Consider the following 22,425-nt stretch of genomic DNA (forward strand, 5'->3'; position numbering starts at 1 on the left):
AGCAGTGCAAGTTTGTTACCATTGATCAGTAATACATTTATTATTAACTGATGATTGCAACTTAAAATGAATGTAATGAAATTAGAATAATCTCTCGTTTTAGTGATTCCCAAGTTATTTTTTTGTTATTGACGTTCTAATCAGGCTATACTCTGGTCGGGCAAGTAAAATTCTCTTTCAGGTAGGCCTATTGTATTTATATATAAATATATTAGGGATGTGACTGTGATAACATTTCCCACCGGTTAATCGACGTGTGACACCGCTGAGCGCTTTTAAATCGCTAACTATAGTATACTATATACTAGTAAAATACAGACGTCCGCACAGACATTGATAATGGTGCGGAGTAGAGCGAGCATTTTCAATTTATTCCTATGGATGTAGGAATTAACTAAAACATTTTATTTATGTTTTTGTGTCCACTGTTCAACCGCAACCGCGTCACACACACACACACATTCCAGAATTGCAATCTTGACATCGCAGCCTGTTCATTATAGCCCTAATACAATATAATAATAAAAATAGTCAACCTAACATAAACGAATTACACTGCTCTGTTTAAATAGTCAGTAGTACAATCTGTACCATTCACAGTAAGCAGAGCTCCACTGTGATGTTTCCAAGAACATTTTTGCGCGTGTGAAGAGGATGATTTTTTCCATCGATATTGGAACACGAGTGAAGTACAAAGCCTATAATAAAGAATAGTTTAGCATCCAAATACATCGCAAATATTGAAACATTTTGATTCTAATGAGAGGGTTACGTGAGACCAACACTGCTTACTTTCGTTTTTATTTTTACATTAAATTTAAAGGATTTGTTGTGGAATATTTTGGGTGTATCATAAAATCAGAATAAGGTAAGACAAGTAAAATTTTCTGTCTTATATTTATATATATATATATATACGTATATATATAAGTATATATATATATATATATATATATATATGTGTGTGTGTGTGTGTGTGTGTGTGTGTGTGTATATATATAGATATTTATATACATATATATAGGTATTTATATACACATATATATATATATATATATATATATATATATATATATATATATATATATATATATATATAAATATAGCTGCGAGCAGCGATGGAGGGCCAAAGCCGGTGGCACCGCCATCCCCGGTGCCTTTAGGTAACTAAAGGCACCGGGGTGGCGGTGCCACCGGCTTGGGCCCGCAATCGCTGCTCGCAGCTATATTTATTATTATTATTATTATTTTGTCAACCTTTCGGGCACTTTTGGGGCTCTTAACATGCTCGAAAACTCTTGAAATTTTGCACACACGTCAGAACCCGCGGCCATCAGGTCCGGACTGAAGCTGGTACCCGGGCGTGGCAGGGGGGCTCGACAGCGCCCCCTGGAACGGGATCCGAACACGTGTCCATAAATCAAACACGCTTGCATGTAATAATATGAAACTCGGTACACATATAGATCTCATCGGGCCGAACAACTTTCGTGCTCTAAGTTTTACGCCAGCCAAACAGGAAGTTGGCTATTTAGCGTTGTTTGGAAACGCATGCTGTGGAATTTAATGTACTCCTCCTAGGGAATTCATCGATTCGCCTCCAAACTCGGTGTGCATGAAGTCAAGACATTGAGGATGCTAAATTGCGGACGGATTTTTGATATCTCGAACGGTTTGGCCGTGGCGAGGAAACAAATTTATGGCGAAAAAATGAAACAGGAAGTGTGTTATAACTTCTGCATACATTAACTGATCTTGATGAAACTTCAGCAGTGTGTTCGTGGTAAGAGGCCGATCACATGGATGTGACTATTGTGAGTCAAAGTTATAGCGCCACCAACTGGCAGCAGGAATATGTCACTTTCAAAATGCTTTGAAATCAGTGTCTTATTTTTACCCGATTTGCTTCAAACTTTATGTGTACAATGTAGACACACGGCAGATGTAAACCTGTGAAAGGATTATTGATATCTTAGATACTGTTACCGTGGCAACGCATCAAACTTTAATATTCTTTTTTGATGCTTTTGAGACTCTTAACATACTTGAAATTGCATGAAACTCAACAGACACATCACATTTATTAGCCAGTAGACATGTGCAAAGTTTCAGAAACGGGCGTGGTGGAATGGCTCAGTAGCGCCACCTTTAGGCAAAAATGGGGGCTTAGTTTTTCCTAGAATCACAAAACTTGGTATGTGTATTGTTCTCATCAAGACGGACAACTTTCTAATTTACATGAACCATCTCCGACCAACAGGAAGAGAGATATTTTGGTTTGAATGTGGATTTTCTGAAGAATTTTCTCTCCCTCTCTCTGTGTCTGTGTGTGTGTGAGGGGAGGGGGGGATTTGACTCTTGCTTTTATATTGTTAATCAAGGTTTCAGGGGCTTTTGGGGTCCTTAACGTGCTCAAAAACTCTTGAAACTTTGCACACAGGTCAAAACCCACGGCCATCAGGGCCGGGCTGAAGCTGGTACCCGGGCGTGGCTGGGGGGCTCAACAGCGCCCCCTTGAACGGGGTTCTAAAACTTGATCCATATATCAAACACGCTCGCATGAATTAATATGAAACTCGGTACACATATAGATCTCATCGGGCCGAACAACTTTACCCCGGTCAAGTTTTACGCCAGCCCAACAGGAAGTCGGCTATTATGGGTTGTTTGGAAAACGCTTGCTGTGGAATGTGAAATACTCCTCCTAGAAAATTCACCGTGTCCCCTTCAAACTCGGTGTGCATGTAGTCAAGACTTTGAGGATGCTAAATTGCGGACGGATTTTTGATATCTCGAACGGTTTGGCTGTGGCGAGGAATCGAATTTATGGCGAGAAAAGAGCAACACGGAAGTGGAATAACTTCTGCATACATTAACTGATCTTGATGAAACTTCAGCAGTGTGTTCGTGGTAAGAGGCCGATCAGATGGATGTAGCTATTGTGAGTCAAAGTTATAGCGCCACCAACTGGCAGCAGGAAGTGTGTCACTTTCAACATGCTTTAGACAAAAGTGGGGGGGTTAGTTTTAACTACAGTAAAGAAAAAATAGTTTTTATATTGTTCTCATCAAGCCGGACAACTTTCTAATTTACATTCAATAGCTCTGGCCATCAGGAAGTCAGATATTTTGGTCTGAATGTGAATTTTTTTGCAAAATCAGCCTCTGAATTTTTAGCCACTCCTCTTAAACTATTTATTTTATTCGTACCAAACTTTTTCAACATGATGAAACTACATTATATATGCTAAGTTGTGAATGGATAATAAATATCTCAAACGGTTTTGCTATGGCGAGGGATTAATGTCCAAAAAGGAAACACTAAAAATCTTCTAAAAATGTAATTATATACCATTTATTTCTATATAAAAGTATACAAATATCACAACTAAACCCATTTTATTCTGTTTTTGCAATTCAAGAAGAATGAAAAAGTTAAAAACAGGCTATTTAGTGCTATTTGGTTCAACAAAAAAGCAAACATAGGGCTATACTGCCCTCTTGTGTCCAAAAGGACATCAAAATAGTATATAAAACTTTTTACCAGGTAGGCCAATATTGTATTTAAATATACATTTATTAGGTATGTGTCTGAGGATATTTTCCCACCGGTTAATCGACGTGTGACACGAGTGGGTGCTTTTAAATCGCTAATATAAAAGTGAAAGTAAAAAAACGGACGTCCGCACGGACATTGATAATGGTGCACGTTGGAAAGAATGATACTTTTAAACATAACACTAAACCGCCATTAGGTGTCGCCAGGCGACCATCTTAATGAGCGAGTCATTGATTCATTCGTTCAAATGATTCGTTCCAATGACTGAGTCATTCATGATTGAGACAGATGTTTATGGATTGACCATTGAATCTTTGAGTCAAGCGATTCGTTTCAAAATGCTGAATCATTCAGTAATGAGAAAACAAGTTGCTGTGATCTTTGTTTAACTATTTTTGCTGCTGAAACAGAACAAAAACAGTCAATATTGCATCTAAAATGTAAGTGACTTAATTGTAACTGTTTATTAACCTGTTGTATGAAATCAATGTCACAGTTTCAATCGTGATTGTATTCAGGAAATAGTTGCCTACTTGTCAAGTGAGGTTGCTTAACTCTATCATATGTTATAAAATATATAAAAACTCCATATTTGTAATTTTTATAGTCAGTATGTTGTTAACTGGGTTGCTTTTTTGTGTGCTGCGCTCATTTGTTTACAATTCTCCTGGAGAAGCAGCATGAGCCTCAGCAGTGCAACCTTGTTACCATTGATCAGTAATACATTTATTATTAACTGCTGATTGCAACTTAAAATGAATGTAATGAAATTAGAATAATCTCTCGTTTTAGTGATTCCCAAGTTATTTTTTTGTTATTGACGTTCTAATCAGGCTATACTCTGGTCGGGCAAGTAAAATTCTCTTTCAGGTAGGCCTATTGTATTTATATATAAATATATTAGGGATGTGACTGTGATAACATTTTCCCACCGGTTAATCGACGTGTGACACCACTGAGCGCTTTTAAATCGCTAACTATAGTATACTATATACTAGTAAAATACAGACGTCCGCACAGACATTGATAATGGTGCGGAGTAGAGCGAGCATTTTCAATGTATTCCTATGGATGTAGGAATTAACTAAAACATTTTATTTATGTTTTTGTGTCCACTGTTCAACCGCAACCGCGTCACACACACACACACATTCCAGAATTGCAATCTTGACATCGCAGCCTGTTCATTATAGCCCTAATACAATATAATAATAAAAATAGTCAACCTAACATAAACGAATTACACTGCTCTGTTTAAATAGTCAGTAGTACAATCTGTACCATTCACAGTAAGCAGAGCTCCACTGTGATGTTTCCAAGAACATTTTTGCGCGTGTGAAGAGGATGATTTTTTCCATCGATATTGGAACACGAGTGAAGTACAAAGCCTATAATAAAGAATAGTTTAGCATCCAAATACATCGCAAATATTGAAACATTTTGATTCTAATGAGAGGGTTACGTGAGACCAACACTGCTTACTTTCGTTTTTATTTTTACATTAAATTTAAAGGATTTGTTGTGGAATATTTTGGGTGTATCATAAAATCAGAATAAGGTAAGACAAGTAAAATTTTCTGTCTTATATTTATATATATATATATATACGTATATATATAAGTATATATATATATATATATATGTGTGTGTGTGTGTGTATATATATAGATATTTATATACATATATATATATATATATATATATATATATATATATATATATATATATATATATATATATATATAAATATAGCTGCGAGCAGCGATGGAGGGCCAAAGCCGGTGGCACCGCCATCCCCGGTGCCTTTAGGTAACTAAAGGCACCGGGGTGGCGGTGCCACCGGCTTGGGCCCGCAATCGCTGCTCGCAGCTATATTTATTATTAGGGCCCAAGCCCTGAAAGGGCGAAGGCCCTATTGTTTTCGGTAGGATTATTTATTATTATTATTATTATTTTGTCAACCTTTCGGGCACTTTTGGGGCTCTTAACATGCTCGAAAACTCTTGAAATTTTGCACACACGTCAGAACCCACGGCCATCAGGGCCGGACTGAAGCTGGTACCCGGGCGTGGCAGGGGGGCTCGACAGCGCCCCCTGGAATGGTGTCCGAAAACTTGGTCCATAAATCAAACATGCTTGCATATAATAATATGAAACTCAGTACACATATAGATCTCATCGGGCCGAACAACTTTCGTCCTCTAAGTTTTACGCTAGCTTTACGCTAGCCCAACAGGAAGTCGGCTATTATGGGTTGTTTGGAAACGCATGCTGTGGAATTTGAAATACTCCTCCTAGAAAATTCGTCCAATCACAACCAAACTCGGTCAGCATGAAGTCAAGACATTGAGGATGCTAAATTGCGGACGGATTTTTGATATCTCAAACGGTTTGGCCGTGGCGAGGAAACGAATTTATGGCGAATAAGGGACACAGGAAGTGTGTTATAACTTCTGCATACATTAACTGATCTTGATGAAACTTCCGCAGTGTGTTCGTTGTAAGAGGCCGATCACATGGATGTGACTATTGTGAGTCAAAGTTATAGCGCCACCAACTGGCAGCAGGAAGTGTGTCACTTTCAAAATGCTTTGAAATCACTCTCTTATTTTTACCCGATTTGCTTCAAACTTTATGTGTATAATGTAGACACACGGCAGATGTAGACCTGTGAAAGGTTTATTGATATCTTAAATACTGTTGCCGTGGCAACGCATCAAACTTTAATATTCTTTTCAGATGCTTTTGAGACTCTTAACATACTTGAAATTGGATGAAACTCGACAGACACATCACATTTATTAGCCAGTAGACATGTGCAAAGTTTCAGAAACGGGCGTGGTGAGGGGCTCAGTAGCGCCACCTTTAGTCAAAAATGGGGGCTTAGTTTTAAGTAGAGTCACAAAAATCGTTATGTATATTGTTCTCATCAAGCCGGACAACTTTCTAATTCACACTTATTAGCTCAGAGCAACAGGAAGTCAGATATTTTGGTTTGAATGTGATTTTTTGGAGAATTTTCTCTCTCTCTCTCTCTGTCTCTGTGTGTGTGAGGGGTGGGAGGGAATTTCCAATTGATTTCAGTGTGTTTCAAGGTTTCAGGGGCTTTTGGGGCCCTTAACGTGCTCGAAAACTCTTGAAACTTTGCACACAGGTCAGAACTCGCGGCCATCAGGGCCGGGCTGAAGCTGGTACCCGGGTGTGGCAGGGGGGCTCAACAGCGCCCCCTTGAACGGGATTCTAAAACTAGATCCATATATCAAACACACTTGCATGTAATGATATGAAACTCGGTACACATATAGATCACATCGGGCTGAACAACTTTCGTGCTCTAAGTTTTACGCCAGCCCAACAGGAAGTCGGAAATTATGGGTTGTTTGGAGAACGCTTGCTGTGGAATGCGAAGTACTCCTCCTAGAGAATTCATCCAATCCCCACCAAACTCGGTGTGCATGAAGTCAAGACATTTAGGATTCTAAATTGCGGACGGATTTTTGATATCTCGAAGGGTTTGGCCGTGGCGAGGAAACGAATTTATGGCGAGAAAAGAGAAACACGAAGTGGTATAACTTCTGCATACATTAACGGATCTTGATGAAACTTCACCAGTGTGTTCATGGTAAGAGGCCGATCAGATGGATGTAACTATTGTGAGTCAAAGTTATAGCGCCACCAACTGGCAGCAGGAAGTGTGTCACTTTCAAAATGCTTTTGACAAAAGTGGGGGGGTTAGTTTTACCCACAGTTTTAAAAATCAGTACGTACATTGGTCTCATCGAGCCGGACAACTTTCTAATATACAGTTATTAGCTTCGACCAATAGGAAGTCAGATATTTTGGTTTGAATGTGGATTTATTTGCAAATTCAGCCTCTGCTTTTTACCCACTCCTGCTAAGTGTTTTTTTTTTTATTGACACAAAACTTTTTTAACACGATGAAAATACATTAAAGATGCTAAATTGTGAACGGATATTAAATATTTCAAACGGTTTTGACATGGCGAGGGATTAAAATAATGTCAAAAAAGGAATCAGAAAACATCTCATATCTTCTTAAAATTTAATTATACACCATTTATTTTTATATAAAATTATACAAATATCAGAACTAAACCGAAACAGAACTAGTTTTGGGTTTATTCAGTTTTTTTTCAATTCAAGAATTATGTACAAGTTTAAAATCAGCCAGAATGCGCTATTTAGTAAAAAAAAAAAAGTCATACATAGGCTATACTGCCCTCTTGTGTTCAAAATCAGGTAGGCCCATTGTATATTGTATTTATATATAAATATAATAGCGATGTGACTGAGAATTTTTTCCCACTGGTTAATTGATGTGTGACACCGCGGCGGGGGCTTTTAAATCGCTAACTTAAAGGGATACTCCACTTTAAATGGAAAATTCTGTCATCATATACTCACCCTCATGTTGTTTCAATCCTTTATTAATTTCTTTCTTCTGCTGAACAGAAAGGAAGATATTTAGAAGAATGTCAGTAACCAGACAGTTTCTGGTCTCATTGACTTCCATAGTATAATTTTTTTTTCCTACTATGGAAGTCAATGGGATCAGAAACTGTCTGGTTACTGACATTCTCCTAAATATCTTCCTTTCTGTTCAGCAGAAGAAAGAAATTCATGAAGGATTAAAACAACATGAGGGTGAGAATATGGTGACAGAATTTTCATTTTAAAGTGGAGTATCCCTTTAAAAGCGAAAGTGAAATACGGTCGTCCAGTAGGAATGAACTAAAAAACATTCACTCTGTTCTGCTCGTTCCTCGCTGTAGACGCGTTATTGCCCATGCAGCCGTGAGCATTTTAGTTTCATTTAAAGGAGTCATAACCTGCAATTTTCACTTTTCCACGAGAATCAATGTATGTTATGATCGACTAACGATTATACACTGGCCGGGAAGCCGATATTTAAAAGTGAAGCGTTTGTTTACCTCAGGGTAAATAAACCAGCGCGCGTGCACGCCCACTCAAATACGAGATTTTGATTTCAGCTCCCTCTTGACGTCATGAGGTAGTAGGATATACCATATATGGACACCGCAGCAGGAAGCCCCCCCTTCCCCTCTCCCCCTCATATTCAGTTCAGTCGGGAAAGATGGAGAAACCGAGTGCACACCGGACTTGCTCTGTGGTTGATTGCCATAAAAAACATGTAAATGTGTTTTATCTCCCAAAATCGGACGAAACTATCAGGGACCAGTGGATGAAATCATTTTTAATGACGCTGTCCCAACAACCCTTTCAACTGGCGTGCAGAGCCATATAGAGCGTCCACGACAGCCAAAACATCGCATTGATCTCGCGAGACAATAATGCCTTCAGAAATAAGGGTAAAAGTAGGTCTGTGTTTATTTTTTTTCCACTTTTCTTTTTTAGAAGGGCCTGAAAGACTATAATACAGCAGTAGGTATCCAATGTAATACAAGGTTATGACTCCTTTAAAAAATAGCGCCATTCCGGGGGTGGGATTGCTTGAATGTTTTTTTACAAAAGCACAATGTTGTGTTTTTTTTGCGAGTGTACATAAATATAAGTAAACACAGCGCAGTTTAAATGATGTCCTGTATGAACAAACCGACGGAGTAGCCTATGTTTTTATGTTTCCACTGTTCGATCGTGCCCACGCCTCACACACACACACACACACACATACACACACACACACACACACACACACACACACACACACACACACTGTGCATTCAAGCATTGCAATCTTGACATCGCAGCCGGTTCATTACAGCCGTAATAAAATATAATAATAAATATAAATAGTCAACCTATTTGCAGCAAATGATAGTAGATTTTAGATCAATATATTTGTTTTCCTTACAATTTTAATTAACACTAACTTTATTCTCATCTGAATTATAAATAATTTATTTCTGTATAAAATAATACTACCATTAAAAAATACATTTGATTGTCTTTTTTAATCAATGGAGAATGTGTGACTTAAAAATAAACAGATTAGTGCTCGGTTTGAGGACAAGAAATGAAAACCAATGCAATATGATGAATGTCCAAAAACGTTCGCTCTTCTCTGCCCGTTCCTCGCCTCGCTATATATATATATATATATATATATATATATATTTATTTTTTGTTACATATATAATGTATATATATATATATATTTATTTTTTTTGTTACATTTTTATATATATATATATATATATATATATATATATATAAATATAGCTGCGAGCAGCGATGGAGGGCCCAAGCCGGTGACACCGCCACCCCGGTGGCTTTAGTATAACTAAAGGCACCAGGGTGGCGGTGCCACCGGCTTGGGCCCGCAATCGCTGCTCGCAGCTATATTTATTATTATTATTCTCCGCATTTAATTGCATTTTTGAGGGCCTAAACATGCTCGAAAACTCACGAAACTTTGCACACGCATCAGAACTGGCGAAAATTTACATCTGATATAGGTTTCAGAATTGGACGGGGCAAAATGGCTCGATAGCGCCACCTATAAAAGTTCAACGGAGTGCGCCTCCCGCAACGTTCCACGTACGTGCACGAAATTCGGTACATACATGTAATGACCTAATACCTACCAAAGAGTCTCTTGGAGCGTAGCCCTAAACCCAACAGGAAGTCAGGCATTTTGAACTTCCTCTCATATTTTTGTGCAGTTTTTGCCATTTTCAGGCCTCGTACTTTAACGAACTCCTCCTACAGTTTTAATCTGATCATCTTCAAATTTGGTGAGTGTAATCTTAAGGCCTTTGCGACGTTAAATTGCGAAGATCTTGAGTTTTCGTCGAAGGGCGGGTCCTCGGCGGCCTGACAAATTTCGATGTTTCGCCATGAAACAGGAAGTTGCTGTAACTCAGGCATGGAATGTCCAGTCTGCCCCAAACTTCACACGTTTGATAAGAGTCATGGCCTGAACACATCTACATGAGAATATTCAGTTATAGTAATAGCGCCACCTACCGGTAACAGGAAGTGTCATGTTTAACACGTTGATGCCGTTCTAGCAACATGTTAAAAATGCCATTGACTTCTAAACATGCTAGAAACATGTTAAAACATGCTAGCAATACTAAGCTAAGTGCTAAAGCATGCTAATTCAATGAAACATGACGTTGTTGTTACTCAAGAAGGCAATGTCCAATTTGCGCCAAACTTCACACGTTTGATAAGAGTTCTGTCATGAACACACATCCATGCTCATATTCAGTTATAGTCATAACGCCACCTGCTGGCAACAGGAAGTGACATGTTTAACACTGTTGTTGTCTCCTAATAACATATAAAAAAGTGCCAGCAGGTGCTAAACAGGCTAGCAACATACTAGAAACATGCTAAAACATGCTATCAATCACTTAGCTAAGTGCTAAATCATGATATTACTGCAATTAAATGGGCATTTGTTGTAACACAGGCAGGGGATGTTCAATCTGCCCCAAACTTAATATGTAACATGCAAGAAACATGCTAGCAACACTTAGCTAAGTTCTAAAGCATGCTATAAAAGCTCAAGGAAGTTGTTGTAACTTAAGCATAAAATGTCCAATCTACCCCAAACTTCACACGTTTGATAAGAGTTATCTTTTGAACACATGTCCATGCTCATATTCAGTTATAGTCATAGCGCCGCCTGCTGGCAAAAGGAAGTGACGTTTAACACTGTTCTGGACTCCTAATAACATATAAAAAAATGCCTGTAGGTGCTAAATATCCTACTAGAGACATGCTAAAACATACTAGCAAACACTTAGCTAAGGGCTAAAGCGTGATATTGCTGCAATTAAATATGAATTTGCTGTAACTCAGGCATGCAATGTCCAATCTACCCCAAAATTAATATGTAAAATGCTAGAAACATCATAAAACATGCTAGAAATGCTAAAGGAAGTTGTTGTAACTCAAGCATACAATGTCCAATCTGCCCCAAACTTAACATGTTTGATAAAAGTCCTGCACTGAACACATCTACATAGCGATATTCAGATATAGACATAGCCCCAACTACTAGCAACAGAAATTGACATGGTTAACACAGTAATGCAGTACTAACCACATAATTATTGTGTACTAAGCATGCTAGAAACATACTAAAAATGCTAGCAACACTTAGCTGAGTCATGAAGCATGCTATTATCACCATTATACAAAACATTTTGTAACTGACTTTGACATACTCTTACTATATATACCTCCTTAAATGTACATTGCCCAACCATGCTCTGTCTTCCTAAAGCCACCGAGTGTTGATGGCACGGGTGCGAGGGCCCTTTCATCGCTGCTTGCAGCTTTAATGCTATTTTGAATTTACTAGGTATTATTATTATTTTTTTGTATGTTGACAATGTATATGTGGATGGACAATACCAACATCAAGTGTTCAACGTGTTAATGTTTTGACTGATAATAGAGAGCCATTGTTGGTTTTAAATTATTTCTTTATTGTGTAAGTTTGCATATTATAGCACATGTTAGATCTCACCAGTCTGAGCCAGTGTTTTGGAGGTGGGATCTGGTAGTGCGCATAACCAGAACATACAATTTTTCAAAATGGAGAGAGACATGAGTGCAATGAGGTGTTAAATGTTTGAGTTTGTGGTTGTAGGCTATGTTATGCATGTTTGTATTATGATTATTGCATGTCAGAAATGAGTTCTTGAACATTAGTTATATTATTTAGATGCCAATGTTTTGCTGTGGGATTCAGGGATGAGTGTTACGGGGAAAGGTTTCACCCTGTGACAATGGTTCGTCCCACTAGTGTTTGGTGGGAAACTTATATTTATATGTTTATATTATATTTAACCATTGTCTGAGCATGTTTGAGGGGGAATGTTGCATCCTCTGTATACTGTGCAAACGCTTGAATATGTCTTGAGGTGAGACATGCTGATATTTTTGTGGATGTGCCACTAGGCATTGTTTAGTGCCAGTTTTGCTGCTCACAGCATTTTTTCTTTTGTTTTTAGCACCAACATATGTTGCATTAAGTTTATTTTTATTTTTATTTTTTGTTTCTTTTTTCTTTTTTTGCACCTTGTGAAATGCCGCTTCTAAAATAAACCACAACTTGCATTTTGAAAAACACTCCATTGTACTGAACCTTCCTAAACTTCTCCCAGGCCTCTTGACAACACATTACAAGACAAGGGGGTCCTTGGAAAATGTTCTCCACTGTAAGGGGTCCCTGGTCCCAAAAAGTTTGAGAACCCCTGCCCAAGAGGAATGCCAAGAGGAATGCCTCCGGCGTGACCGGTTTTTGAGCACGACAGTGAACTTGACATTGGCAGCAGCCTATGACGTAACTACTGGTGTGATTGTGACTATAAAAAGGGCACCTGTGCAATATGTCATCCATTTCTTGTCTGAAAGAGATGTGTGCGGGAATAACTGAAGCATGGCAAAGGGACGCAGCATTTCGTTCCCCTTCACAGTGTTTTGGGGGTTGAGGGGGGCCCACCTGAGAGTGGCACTTCCTTTGCTTCATTTTGTAATCACCTTAATTTTTGTAATCTGTAACAAGTATTCTTTTCATTTGATTCTTTTAATAAATATTGTATATTGTATATTTATTATAATCATCTGACTGGACCTTGGATTCTTGGGTATGTGTCGCATTCTTCTATCTGGATCAGGAAGATCCTAACTGGAGGACGGCAAGAGGGTGAGCATTCTTTTGATATAAGAATAATCACTATGAGATTTGATTGATTAATAAAGCCTAGCCAAAGAGGCAGCTTACGACAGGGTTATTGTTGTATAGCGAACACGGTTGAAGAGTACCTAAAAAGGTAGACTTATAATACGAAGGGGAAATCTATTATCTAATAGAATGCGAATTTGTATAGACTGATCGCCTAACTCATGAGGACACGACTAAAGGATAGGCTCTTTAGTTACCGTGGGATTATCTATATGTCCTGGATAGGATGTAGGATAATTTGGAACTGTATTAATCGTGATAATCTTTCGCAACAGGGAACCATGGTTACATGCGTAACCCACGTAATACCCATGCTGCCATGCTGAAGGGATGAGTGCCTAAATGGCTAAAATTAGCCAAAGACTCAAAGGAGTCCCCAACCTAAATTGGTGGTCATACTGCACTTTTCATTCCAATGACTTCCATTCAAACATATGCAAATGCGTCAGACCGGAAACGCAAGGTCATGCAAAAAGTTCCAGAGCTCAAGCTTGGTTAACTCTGAGCTGCGACTTCACAAGTGAAGTGTGACCAGTAGAAGATCTCTTGGCTGAATTAAAAGAATAATATTACTATTATATGTTGCATTCATGTTTATAAAAAAGACGCTTCAGAGAGTGACGTCTTATCACAACCATTGCAATATCTGATAAAATTTTGCATGCTCAAAGTCTAGTGTGACCAAGGCTTAAGGTGCACACCAGCATCGCGATAAAAGACAAAACCCCTGACCCCTTATTTACACTCCACACATCTGCGCCGCATTATGGCTCCGATGTTTTGTTCCGTCCTCCACAGTTTTTTTTTTCTTGATTTTTGGGGTTCTACCATGGTTAAGTTGGCTAAACCTAACAGTTGGCTAATTTATGTTTTGCCTGATTTAATTGTGTTTTTGCATTATAAATGATAAGGATAAACTATTTGTGTGTTTAAGTCTTTTAAATTTAAAATACATTCTAAATTATTTTGCATCTATATTTCACATACAGTGCCTGTGAGCAGGAGGAGACCACTGGCTTTTGGATGCGGTGTCCGTCTGTTAGAATTAAGGTTCCATGTGCCTCATTTTAGTCCATAAGCAATTAGCAGTTTGAATGAACTATGACTACTCAGCGACTTGAAGGAGGTGGACCCCATAACTTGACATTATAACCACTGAAATATCTAAGACATTTTCTAAAATAACTGAAAATGTGTTCGTCTGAAAAATGATCGACATATGCATCTTGAACGGCTTGAGGGTGAGTAAATCATGGGTTTAATATAATTTTTGGCCGAACTATCCCTTTAAGAAGTGTTTTGGTCGATCAGGTCACATGTGGACGACGCTATATACAGGTGTAAATGGGGTCTAAAATAAGCTTTGAGCTTAAATAATTTGAGCTTGTCCACTTTCAACCACTTCCAGAGGTAGTCAAAAACACTTTTGACCGGATGGCTTTTGTAGCGTAGACGCTCATGTCAAGTCAAGTCACCTTTATTTATATAGCGCTTTTTACAATACAGATTATTTCAGAGCAGCTTTACAGTGATAACAGGAAAATATTGCAACAAAGTTTCAGCTGTACAGCAGATCTAGAAGAAAGGCTTAAGTAAGTTCAATGATTGTTAATTTTTGTTGTAAAAAAGATATTAATTTAGTTAATTTATATATTTATAGCCGCTCTGGAGAAAACCGTGATGTCATCGTCCAGCTCAGTTCAGTTCTCATTTAATGGTGTCAGTGCAGGCAGATCAATAATATTGTTGAATATTAAATGTCCCCAACTAAGCGAGCCAAAAGCCAAGGCAACAGTGGCAAGGAACTAAAACTCCATCAGTGACAGAATGGTGGAAAAAAAAAACCTTGGGAGAACCCAGACTCAGACGCTCAGTTCTCCTCTGGCCAACGAGCGAACAGTGTATGATTATGATCCAGGCAGCATTACAGGTCAGAAGTCAGATTGGATCAGAAAATTCAGAATATTGATCCAGTTCCATCTGGTTGAAGATCGGAGTCACGCCGGTATGGAGACGAGTTCATGTGGCCGATTGCGTTCAAACAGCCACAAAAGATCACATACTGTCCACCTACTGACCTAACGCGTAAACATAATGCAAACATAATGTGTGACCTAATGTGAAAGCTGCTCTCCATATGTTTTTGTTATCGCCATTTGTGTTCATATGTAGATTGTACTAGCTTATTTTGTCCAGAAAAAACACATGCATTTACCCGCCCATAGACCCTCCCCTCAAAGAAATCAGGACAGAAGTGTTTGAAAGTGGACAAAAGAGACGGGAATGTGTCTCCGTCGTCTACTTGTGATCCGATCGACCAAAACGCATCTTAGGCCCTGTTTACACCTGGTATTATGTGGCAGTGTCCCTTCACTCTCATTGGTCTTGTTCTTAGCTTGGTGACAGGATCCTGACACCCATATGGTGTATTGTCTTGTCTTTGTGTGAGCATGTGGCTTTGAGTTGTTCTCATTCTGTAGTTCATGTTGTGTGTTCAGGGCATGTCTGGATCCTGACACTATTGTTTGGTTTGGTTTCTGTTCAGTGTCTGGATATACAGTAGATGCTCATGCTCCATGATTTGTCATGGAGTAATTTTGTCATTATTTCAAGGGTAATTATATGGGGTTTGTTCCCTCACATTGGCTGCGTCCGAAATCGCATACTCTCTAGAGTTAGGTACTCATTTTGAATTTGAGTAATTACTTCAGGGCTGCTAAAAAAGTATGTTCTATATAGTATCATATGCACACCAGAATCTCGTTGGAAGTAGAAGGTCATCCAGGTACTTTTTTGCCTACTCTTTTATCAGTTCTGTCTTTTATCAGTTCTGTGAATTTGGACATACAGCTTTTGTCACATAAGACGTTTTTCGTCTACTATATAGTAGGGAAGTATGTGATTTCGGACGCAGCTCATGTATTCTTGTCTAGTCTGTGTTGTTGTTTTTTGAGCACATTGCTTGTGAGTGTTTTCATTGGCCATTGTCATGTTTGGTGTGAGCACATGGCTTCTGTCATTTGCCCTCACATGCTCTCCTTTTCAACAAAAGCAATAATAAAACTGTGTGAATACAGCTTGAAAACAGTGAAAAATAGGGCTGTCACTTTAAGTTCGAAAATCTTTCCTGTCTCCTTTCTATGTCATCATTGTGCAGATAAATGCATATCTCAGCAGCTTGTTTTCTCACTCAACAGCACATATTACTTGTATTGTCTATTTCTCCCTTTACCCTGTGCAACTGTGTTTGGGGAAAAGTTCCTTCACAAATGTGTATCAATAATAGGGCTGTCAAAATTAATGGGTTAATAACGCATTAACGCAAATTCATTTTAATTGCACTAATTTTATTGATGCACGATTAATGCGTTGCACATTTTCTGTTTGACCCGTGGCCTAGACCATAGTTGGAGAAATGAAGATGCAGCCAAAGACAGTAAACGATGCAGCAGCAAACAGAAATGGAGAAAGAAAAAGTTCTTCTGAACAGAAAATTCAAATACAAAACGATTTGTCTGATGGTTCTGTCGACAAGACGATGAGAGCTGAATCTTCTTCAACGTGCTTATTACGGTATATAACTGTCTTAATTTATGTTCTTAATATTTCTCGTGGCCCATAGGTATAGTGAACAATGAGAAGAGAAGTATTTCATCTTTAAGGCACACTATGCAAGATTTGTACCGTAATATAACAGCTTTGAAATCATTTCGATGGTAAACAAACTCATAGTAGGGCGAATCATCCTGATAGCAAAGTGATGCAATGCAGGTTTGAGAGGTGGCGCCCCGACAAATCTCGCAACAAATCTCGCGACAATCACGACTTGCTTTACGGCACGACGTCACATACATCAACAACATATGAAGCAGCCTCTATGGAAGACACTAGCACGCATTTCAGATGTGAATCATGGCAGAGTCGACAAGAGTGGAAGAAAGCGCGGTCGGAAGAGTGCAGAAACGTCTCTGCGTGAGTGGTATTTACGACAGTAATGTTAAATACAAGTACTCCACAGCGACTCTAGGGGGCGCTGTTTGAAACTGCATAGCGTGCCTTTAAACAAGTTGTTTTTGAAATGAGGAGTAAGCTAATCTAACTAATCTTTTATTTTCCTCAAAGCTTGTCAGTTATGGGGTGATGCACTATAAAAAAATTTGGGGCAAATTAATTGTAATATTAATTTAATAATAAAAGTAGTAGTAAAAGTAATAATAATTTAATACATTAATTGGAAATGTCCTCTTGATAAGCCCGCATCAGCGCATCGCATCTATCAGCTGATCATCGTCTAATAATTTTTATAATTTTATAACAACAGTAACAGTATTACTCAAACTGTGTCTGAAGACTATATTCAGCTGAATACTTTGTCTTTCTGTCAGTCTGATACTCTATTCCTGAATATTATGTACAAACACTTTAGGTTTTTTTCAACCTAAGCAAAACAGATTAGTAAAAAGAATAGCCATTCAAGTCACGCAGTAGTAATACTGATTTTTCTCAGTCATTTTCTGTATCTACTACACTATAACTATTAACAAAAAAAAAAAGTATCAAAAAAAAGTTGCCATCCAGTGCCACCATTTTTGATAATTTCACAAGACTTTCATATCCCACTGAATATTTAGTTGTATGAATATCTGTACATTAATCTGCTTTTAAACAACAAAAAAGTTATATTCCAGATTCATGCATAATTTTTTTTTAATCAACACTCAAATGTGTACATTTCATAAAAAAAGCTGAGAAAATCACGCATGTGCATAAGCAAAGTTTCTATCGCTTATTTCTGCTGCTTGTCCTGTGTTTTGATCAGAAGATTCTGTACTCTTTTAGAAGATGCTTAAAAACGCACCCTACCCTAAAACAATGAAAACATGGAATGCCAGAAAACATGTCAATGGCAGAGAAAGAGTTAAAGGATAAAATAGTTGTTTATGAGCTGCTTAGAGGTATTATCTAAAAAAAAAAAAAAGACTTTGACAAACCTCCTCCATCACTTGCTGTTTTTTTGTTCATGTTGAGTTTTCCATCCTCGATGAGATCATAATCCTCCTCCTCTTTGTCGTCTCCTCGAACTGAACCTCGAGATCTGCTCGGATCTCCATCCACTGATGATCCATCATCTCCAGCCTCATACATGTCACAGACGAGAAATTCTTCTTGTTCTCCTTTTAGCATCTCCTCTGTCCTTCTCAACATCTCAGAGCGCCATCCTGGGTTTCTTGCATCAAACTGAAGATGTCTTCCTCCACACTCCTTTATTAAATTATGAATAGCATTATTTACAGTCTTGTAAATCATATATGTGCGTGTCTCTTCATCAGTAGTCAGCACTATGGTGTGTTTAATGGCCTTCTCACTGAAGAGGTTCAGCACAGTTCTCACTCTTCTCAGGTCCTCACCACTGAAGTCCTTATTCTGCAGGACTAGTAAGATCACATGAGGTCCTGGAGCAGACAGAGACACACACTCTCTCACTCTCTGTGTGATCTGATACTGTGAGAGCTGTGGCTGGAGTAGGGGAGGAGTGTTGATGACTGAGATGTGTCTCTTCTCCACCGTTCCACTGATTTTCACACTGTGCTGCTGTAGATAAGATGATGAAGCTTCACTGTGAAACACTTCTGTTCCCAGTATAATGTTTCCCACTCGGCAGTTTTCTGATACATTCTTTCCTAGCAGAACAATCCTCACTGAAAAAGAGCGCACACACACACACAAAATGCAATAAAAAGCACTGCACAATTATCCCTGTAGAATTTCAGATTAGAAATTCTACAAGAGAAAAGACAGAATTAACATACTGACCCTATGAAAATATGTTAGTAGTCTGGCTTAATATTTCAACCAGATTTCACACAAGATGTAATAATGTTAAAATATCAAATAACCCTTTCAGAAGCTTTAAGGACATCTAAAAATATGTTAATTTATTTAGAACTTAAGAGTAATCAACATTTTTTAAATTGATTTTTGTGGCATAAAATAAGCTAACATTCTGATTTCCAGCTAAATCATGTTGGAGACTTTCAATGATCTGGACTCAGAGGTGAAAATGATTCTTCATGCTCCTCCCAACCATTCTTTCACAATTTGAGCCTGATGAATCTTGACATTATCATCCTGGATTATGGTCATGATGTTCTTCCTAAATGACTGTTTAAGAAATAAGAAGCTACACACTTCATCAGTTAGGATTAGAAGAACTGTTGCCAAACATATAACATGTTAGAAACATAATATTCACTGCAAAAATGATGATACAATCATAAACTCTTAAGCATCCAAATAGCGACTTTGTTTGTTTGTATGTTTGTTTGTTTGTTTGTTTGCCTGCCAGGCAGTGTATTGTGAGATTCAAAGAATTTCTATTTGAGTGGCAAATTTCAGGTCATGAATTCAGGACTCAATATTTAGCACAGAAGAGCAAACAAGCACAGATGTAACACTCCTGTGTGTCTTACAGAAGTATAACCATGACAAATGTGTTTGAAAAAAAAAAAAAGCCTGTTTAATTGCACTAATCGAAAAACAATGAAATTGCATTCACAAAAACAGATTTCCCGACATAGACCAAGCAGTTATGATTATAAGGGCCAGTATGTGGAAAAAAGCTGATCCACAACTGATCCTAAACATGGGTATCATCTAGAACAGAGGTTCCCAATTCCAGTTCTCGTGCCTCCCCGCTCTGTACAGTTTGTATGTCTCTCTGATCTAACACAACTGATTCAGATCATGAGCTTGTTAGAAGAGAGCTCCATTAACTCAGGTGCGTCCCTATTGACAGGGTCCCTACGCAGTGTCCACCGCTCCCAAGCACAGGATATCTGTTGAAGTTCACTTCACTTAACAAAATGCATTCATTCAGAACACCCTGCAACTTCATCAAACACAGATGAAACTCAAGTTGTGCTTATTCATTTAAAGGGGTCATATAATGGTAAATGCACTTTTACAAGTTGATTGTACTGAAATGTGTGTTGGCAGTGCCTGTACACAACCATCATAAAATGATAAAAATCCATCCAGTGTTTTTTTTTAAATCTCCTTATATGTTTGACCCTCTCTGAAATCAAGCCGTTCGGTTTTGTGACGTCACAGGGTCAGATGCCCCTCCCACGATTGTGATTGACAGCAGCGTTTCAACTCAGACCCGCCCTCGCTCACTCGCGAGCTGTCCGTCATCATAGTGCATTGTTGATATGCTGGAGCAGAATGGCGTCTAAGCGATTGTGGCGTTCTGTTCTTGGGTGTAATAAGGAACACAGCAGTCATTTTGATGTTTTGATGGAATATACCCAAAGCATTGACGCGGGGATTCCCCACGATCAACATCCATGCTTTCATGTTTGCACGAATCATTTCACACCAGACTGCTTTATAAACAAGGGTCAGTAAAGCTGGTTTTGCTAAGAAGCTGCTCCTGAAAAAAGGATCGGTACTAACTATTCGTGTTTCTGCTGCACCTCCAGAAGAACTGAAGTGAGTGTAACGTTTTATTAACCTTTATATTACTATTTATATTAATCTTTGCAAATCGCTTGCTGCACGCTTCACGATGAATGCGGCTGTTTACACTCAGGTACATTACGGCATGTTTTCTATGTACGACGTTCTCAATATAATTCATAATCCCACGTTTATAATGAACACCGCGTTATGGTTATTGTGTTATTGTGTTAGAAACGGTGTACGCACAGAACAGAGGGGCGGGGTGAGCAAAGCTCATTATCATTTAAAGACACATGCACTGAAACGGCGTGCTGAAAACAGAGCTGTTTTTGACCAGGTAAAATTAGTGTTTTCTTACAATACTATTGGGAAATTTTAATTAAAGTATATTACAAACTTTTAATTTATACCCTAAAGAATCATATTAGCTTGTACAAAAATGGCATTATATGACCCCTTTAATATATGTGTGTATAATACATCTGTATAAACATAATTTTTTTATTCCACTTAATCAAATCCAAACAAAAGCCCTGCAGGACCACGTCAGTTCTCGCTTCAAAGGCGTTTGCCGCTGACGGACAGGCCGTCTACGTGCTTCACACGATGGCGGTTTTACAAGTCTATCAGGCCAAATTTCTCCACAAAATGGACGAGTCTGGACCTGACTCTGCTATACTCAAGGAGCTGTGAAGCACAACAGACTTGACCCTGCACATTACTAAAGCCACCGTCCAAGCCATCGGTCGAGCCATGGCCAGTTTAGAGGTGCTGGAGCGCCACTTATGCAGGCTCTTTCTGTGAGTGGGCCCTGCATGCAGTTTGCCCTGGGTCTTGTGAAGGTGTTTCTGTGACCCAGGCCTGGTTATGTCCCCAAAGTTTTGTTTCATTCTCCTCTTTCCACAGAGGAAGAGATATTTAATTTTCTTTGCCCTGTTTGTGCTTTAAAGGTCTATGTGGGCACTGGCCAGTGGCACAAGTCGTCTCAGTTGTTTGAATGCTTTGGGGCCAGCCGACGAGGGCTCACCGCCTCTAAGCACAGGATCTCTCACTGGGTGAGAGACGCAATTTCTTTGGCTTATGAGGTGCGGAAGCTTCCTTCACCTCTGGGCGTTAGAACTCACTCTTCCAGGAGTATTGTGTCTTCCCAGGCTTTTTTTAGAGGAGTTCCTTTGGAGGATATTTGTGTGGCTGCAGGTTGGTCCTCTCTGCATACTTTTATCAAATTTTATAACCTGGATTTGGATGCGGCCCATGGTTTCCGGGTTCTTTCCGCATGAACTGGTCCTTTGGTCCTGGCTGAGTTTGGTCTGGTTAAAAAAAAAAAAAGGAAGGAGAGGAAAGAGAGGGCCAGATCTGGCAGTGCTTACAGTAGCTTGGTGTGTGTAGTATTTTGTTTGATAAATGGAGGGTTCTTCTGTTATCTTTAATTGGTCGGGTCAATGCTATTAAAATGGTCGCTCTGCCTTGCTTTGTTTATGTTTTTCAGAACTTGCCTATATATTTTGCCACATTCTTTTTTTAAACAATTAGATTGACATTTTGCCATTTATTTAGGGCTATAAAATACTATACAAAACTGATATTTTTTTATCAGTTTTATTTGGATGAACATGACACAATATATAATATTGTGACTACATGAGAAGAGATATTACTTTTATAAAAAAACAGATTTGGCAGCATTAATGGAACTGAAG

General features: G+C 38.6%; 2 protein-coding genes across 3 annotated transcripts in view; both read right to left on the reverse strand.

Annotated features, from left to right (window-relative positions):
- LOC311295724 (GTPase IMAP family member 8-like) overlaps positions 1-22,425 on the reverse strand; it is a 527,136-nt gene that overhangs the window by 175,902 nt on the left and 328,809 nt on the right. The gene's annotated exons all lie outside the window — the stretch shown is intronic.
- LOC311294745 (GTPase IMAP family member 8-like) overlaps positions 1-22,425 on the reverse strand; it is a gene marked incomplete at its 3' end in the record, with an annotated part of 164,648 nt that overhangs the window by 113,429 nt on the left and 28,794 nt on the right. Inside the window, exon 3 of the mRNA XM_084415775.1 lies at positions 18,256-18,963. Coding sequence (XP_084271901.1) covers positions 18,256-18,963 — 708 coding nt within the window. The remainder of the gene's footprint in view (positions 1-18,255; positions 18,964-22,425) is intronic.

Source organism: Rutilus rutilus (genome assembly GCF_951802725.1).
Source record: "Rutilus rutilus genome assembly, chromosome: 8".
NCBI classification, from domain to species: domain Eukaryota; kingdom Metazoa; phylum Chordata; class Actinopteri; order Cypriniformes; family Leuciscidae; genus Rutilus; species Rutilus rutilus.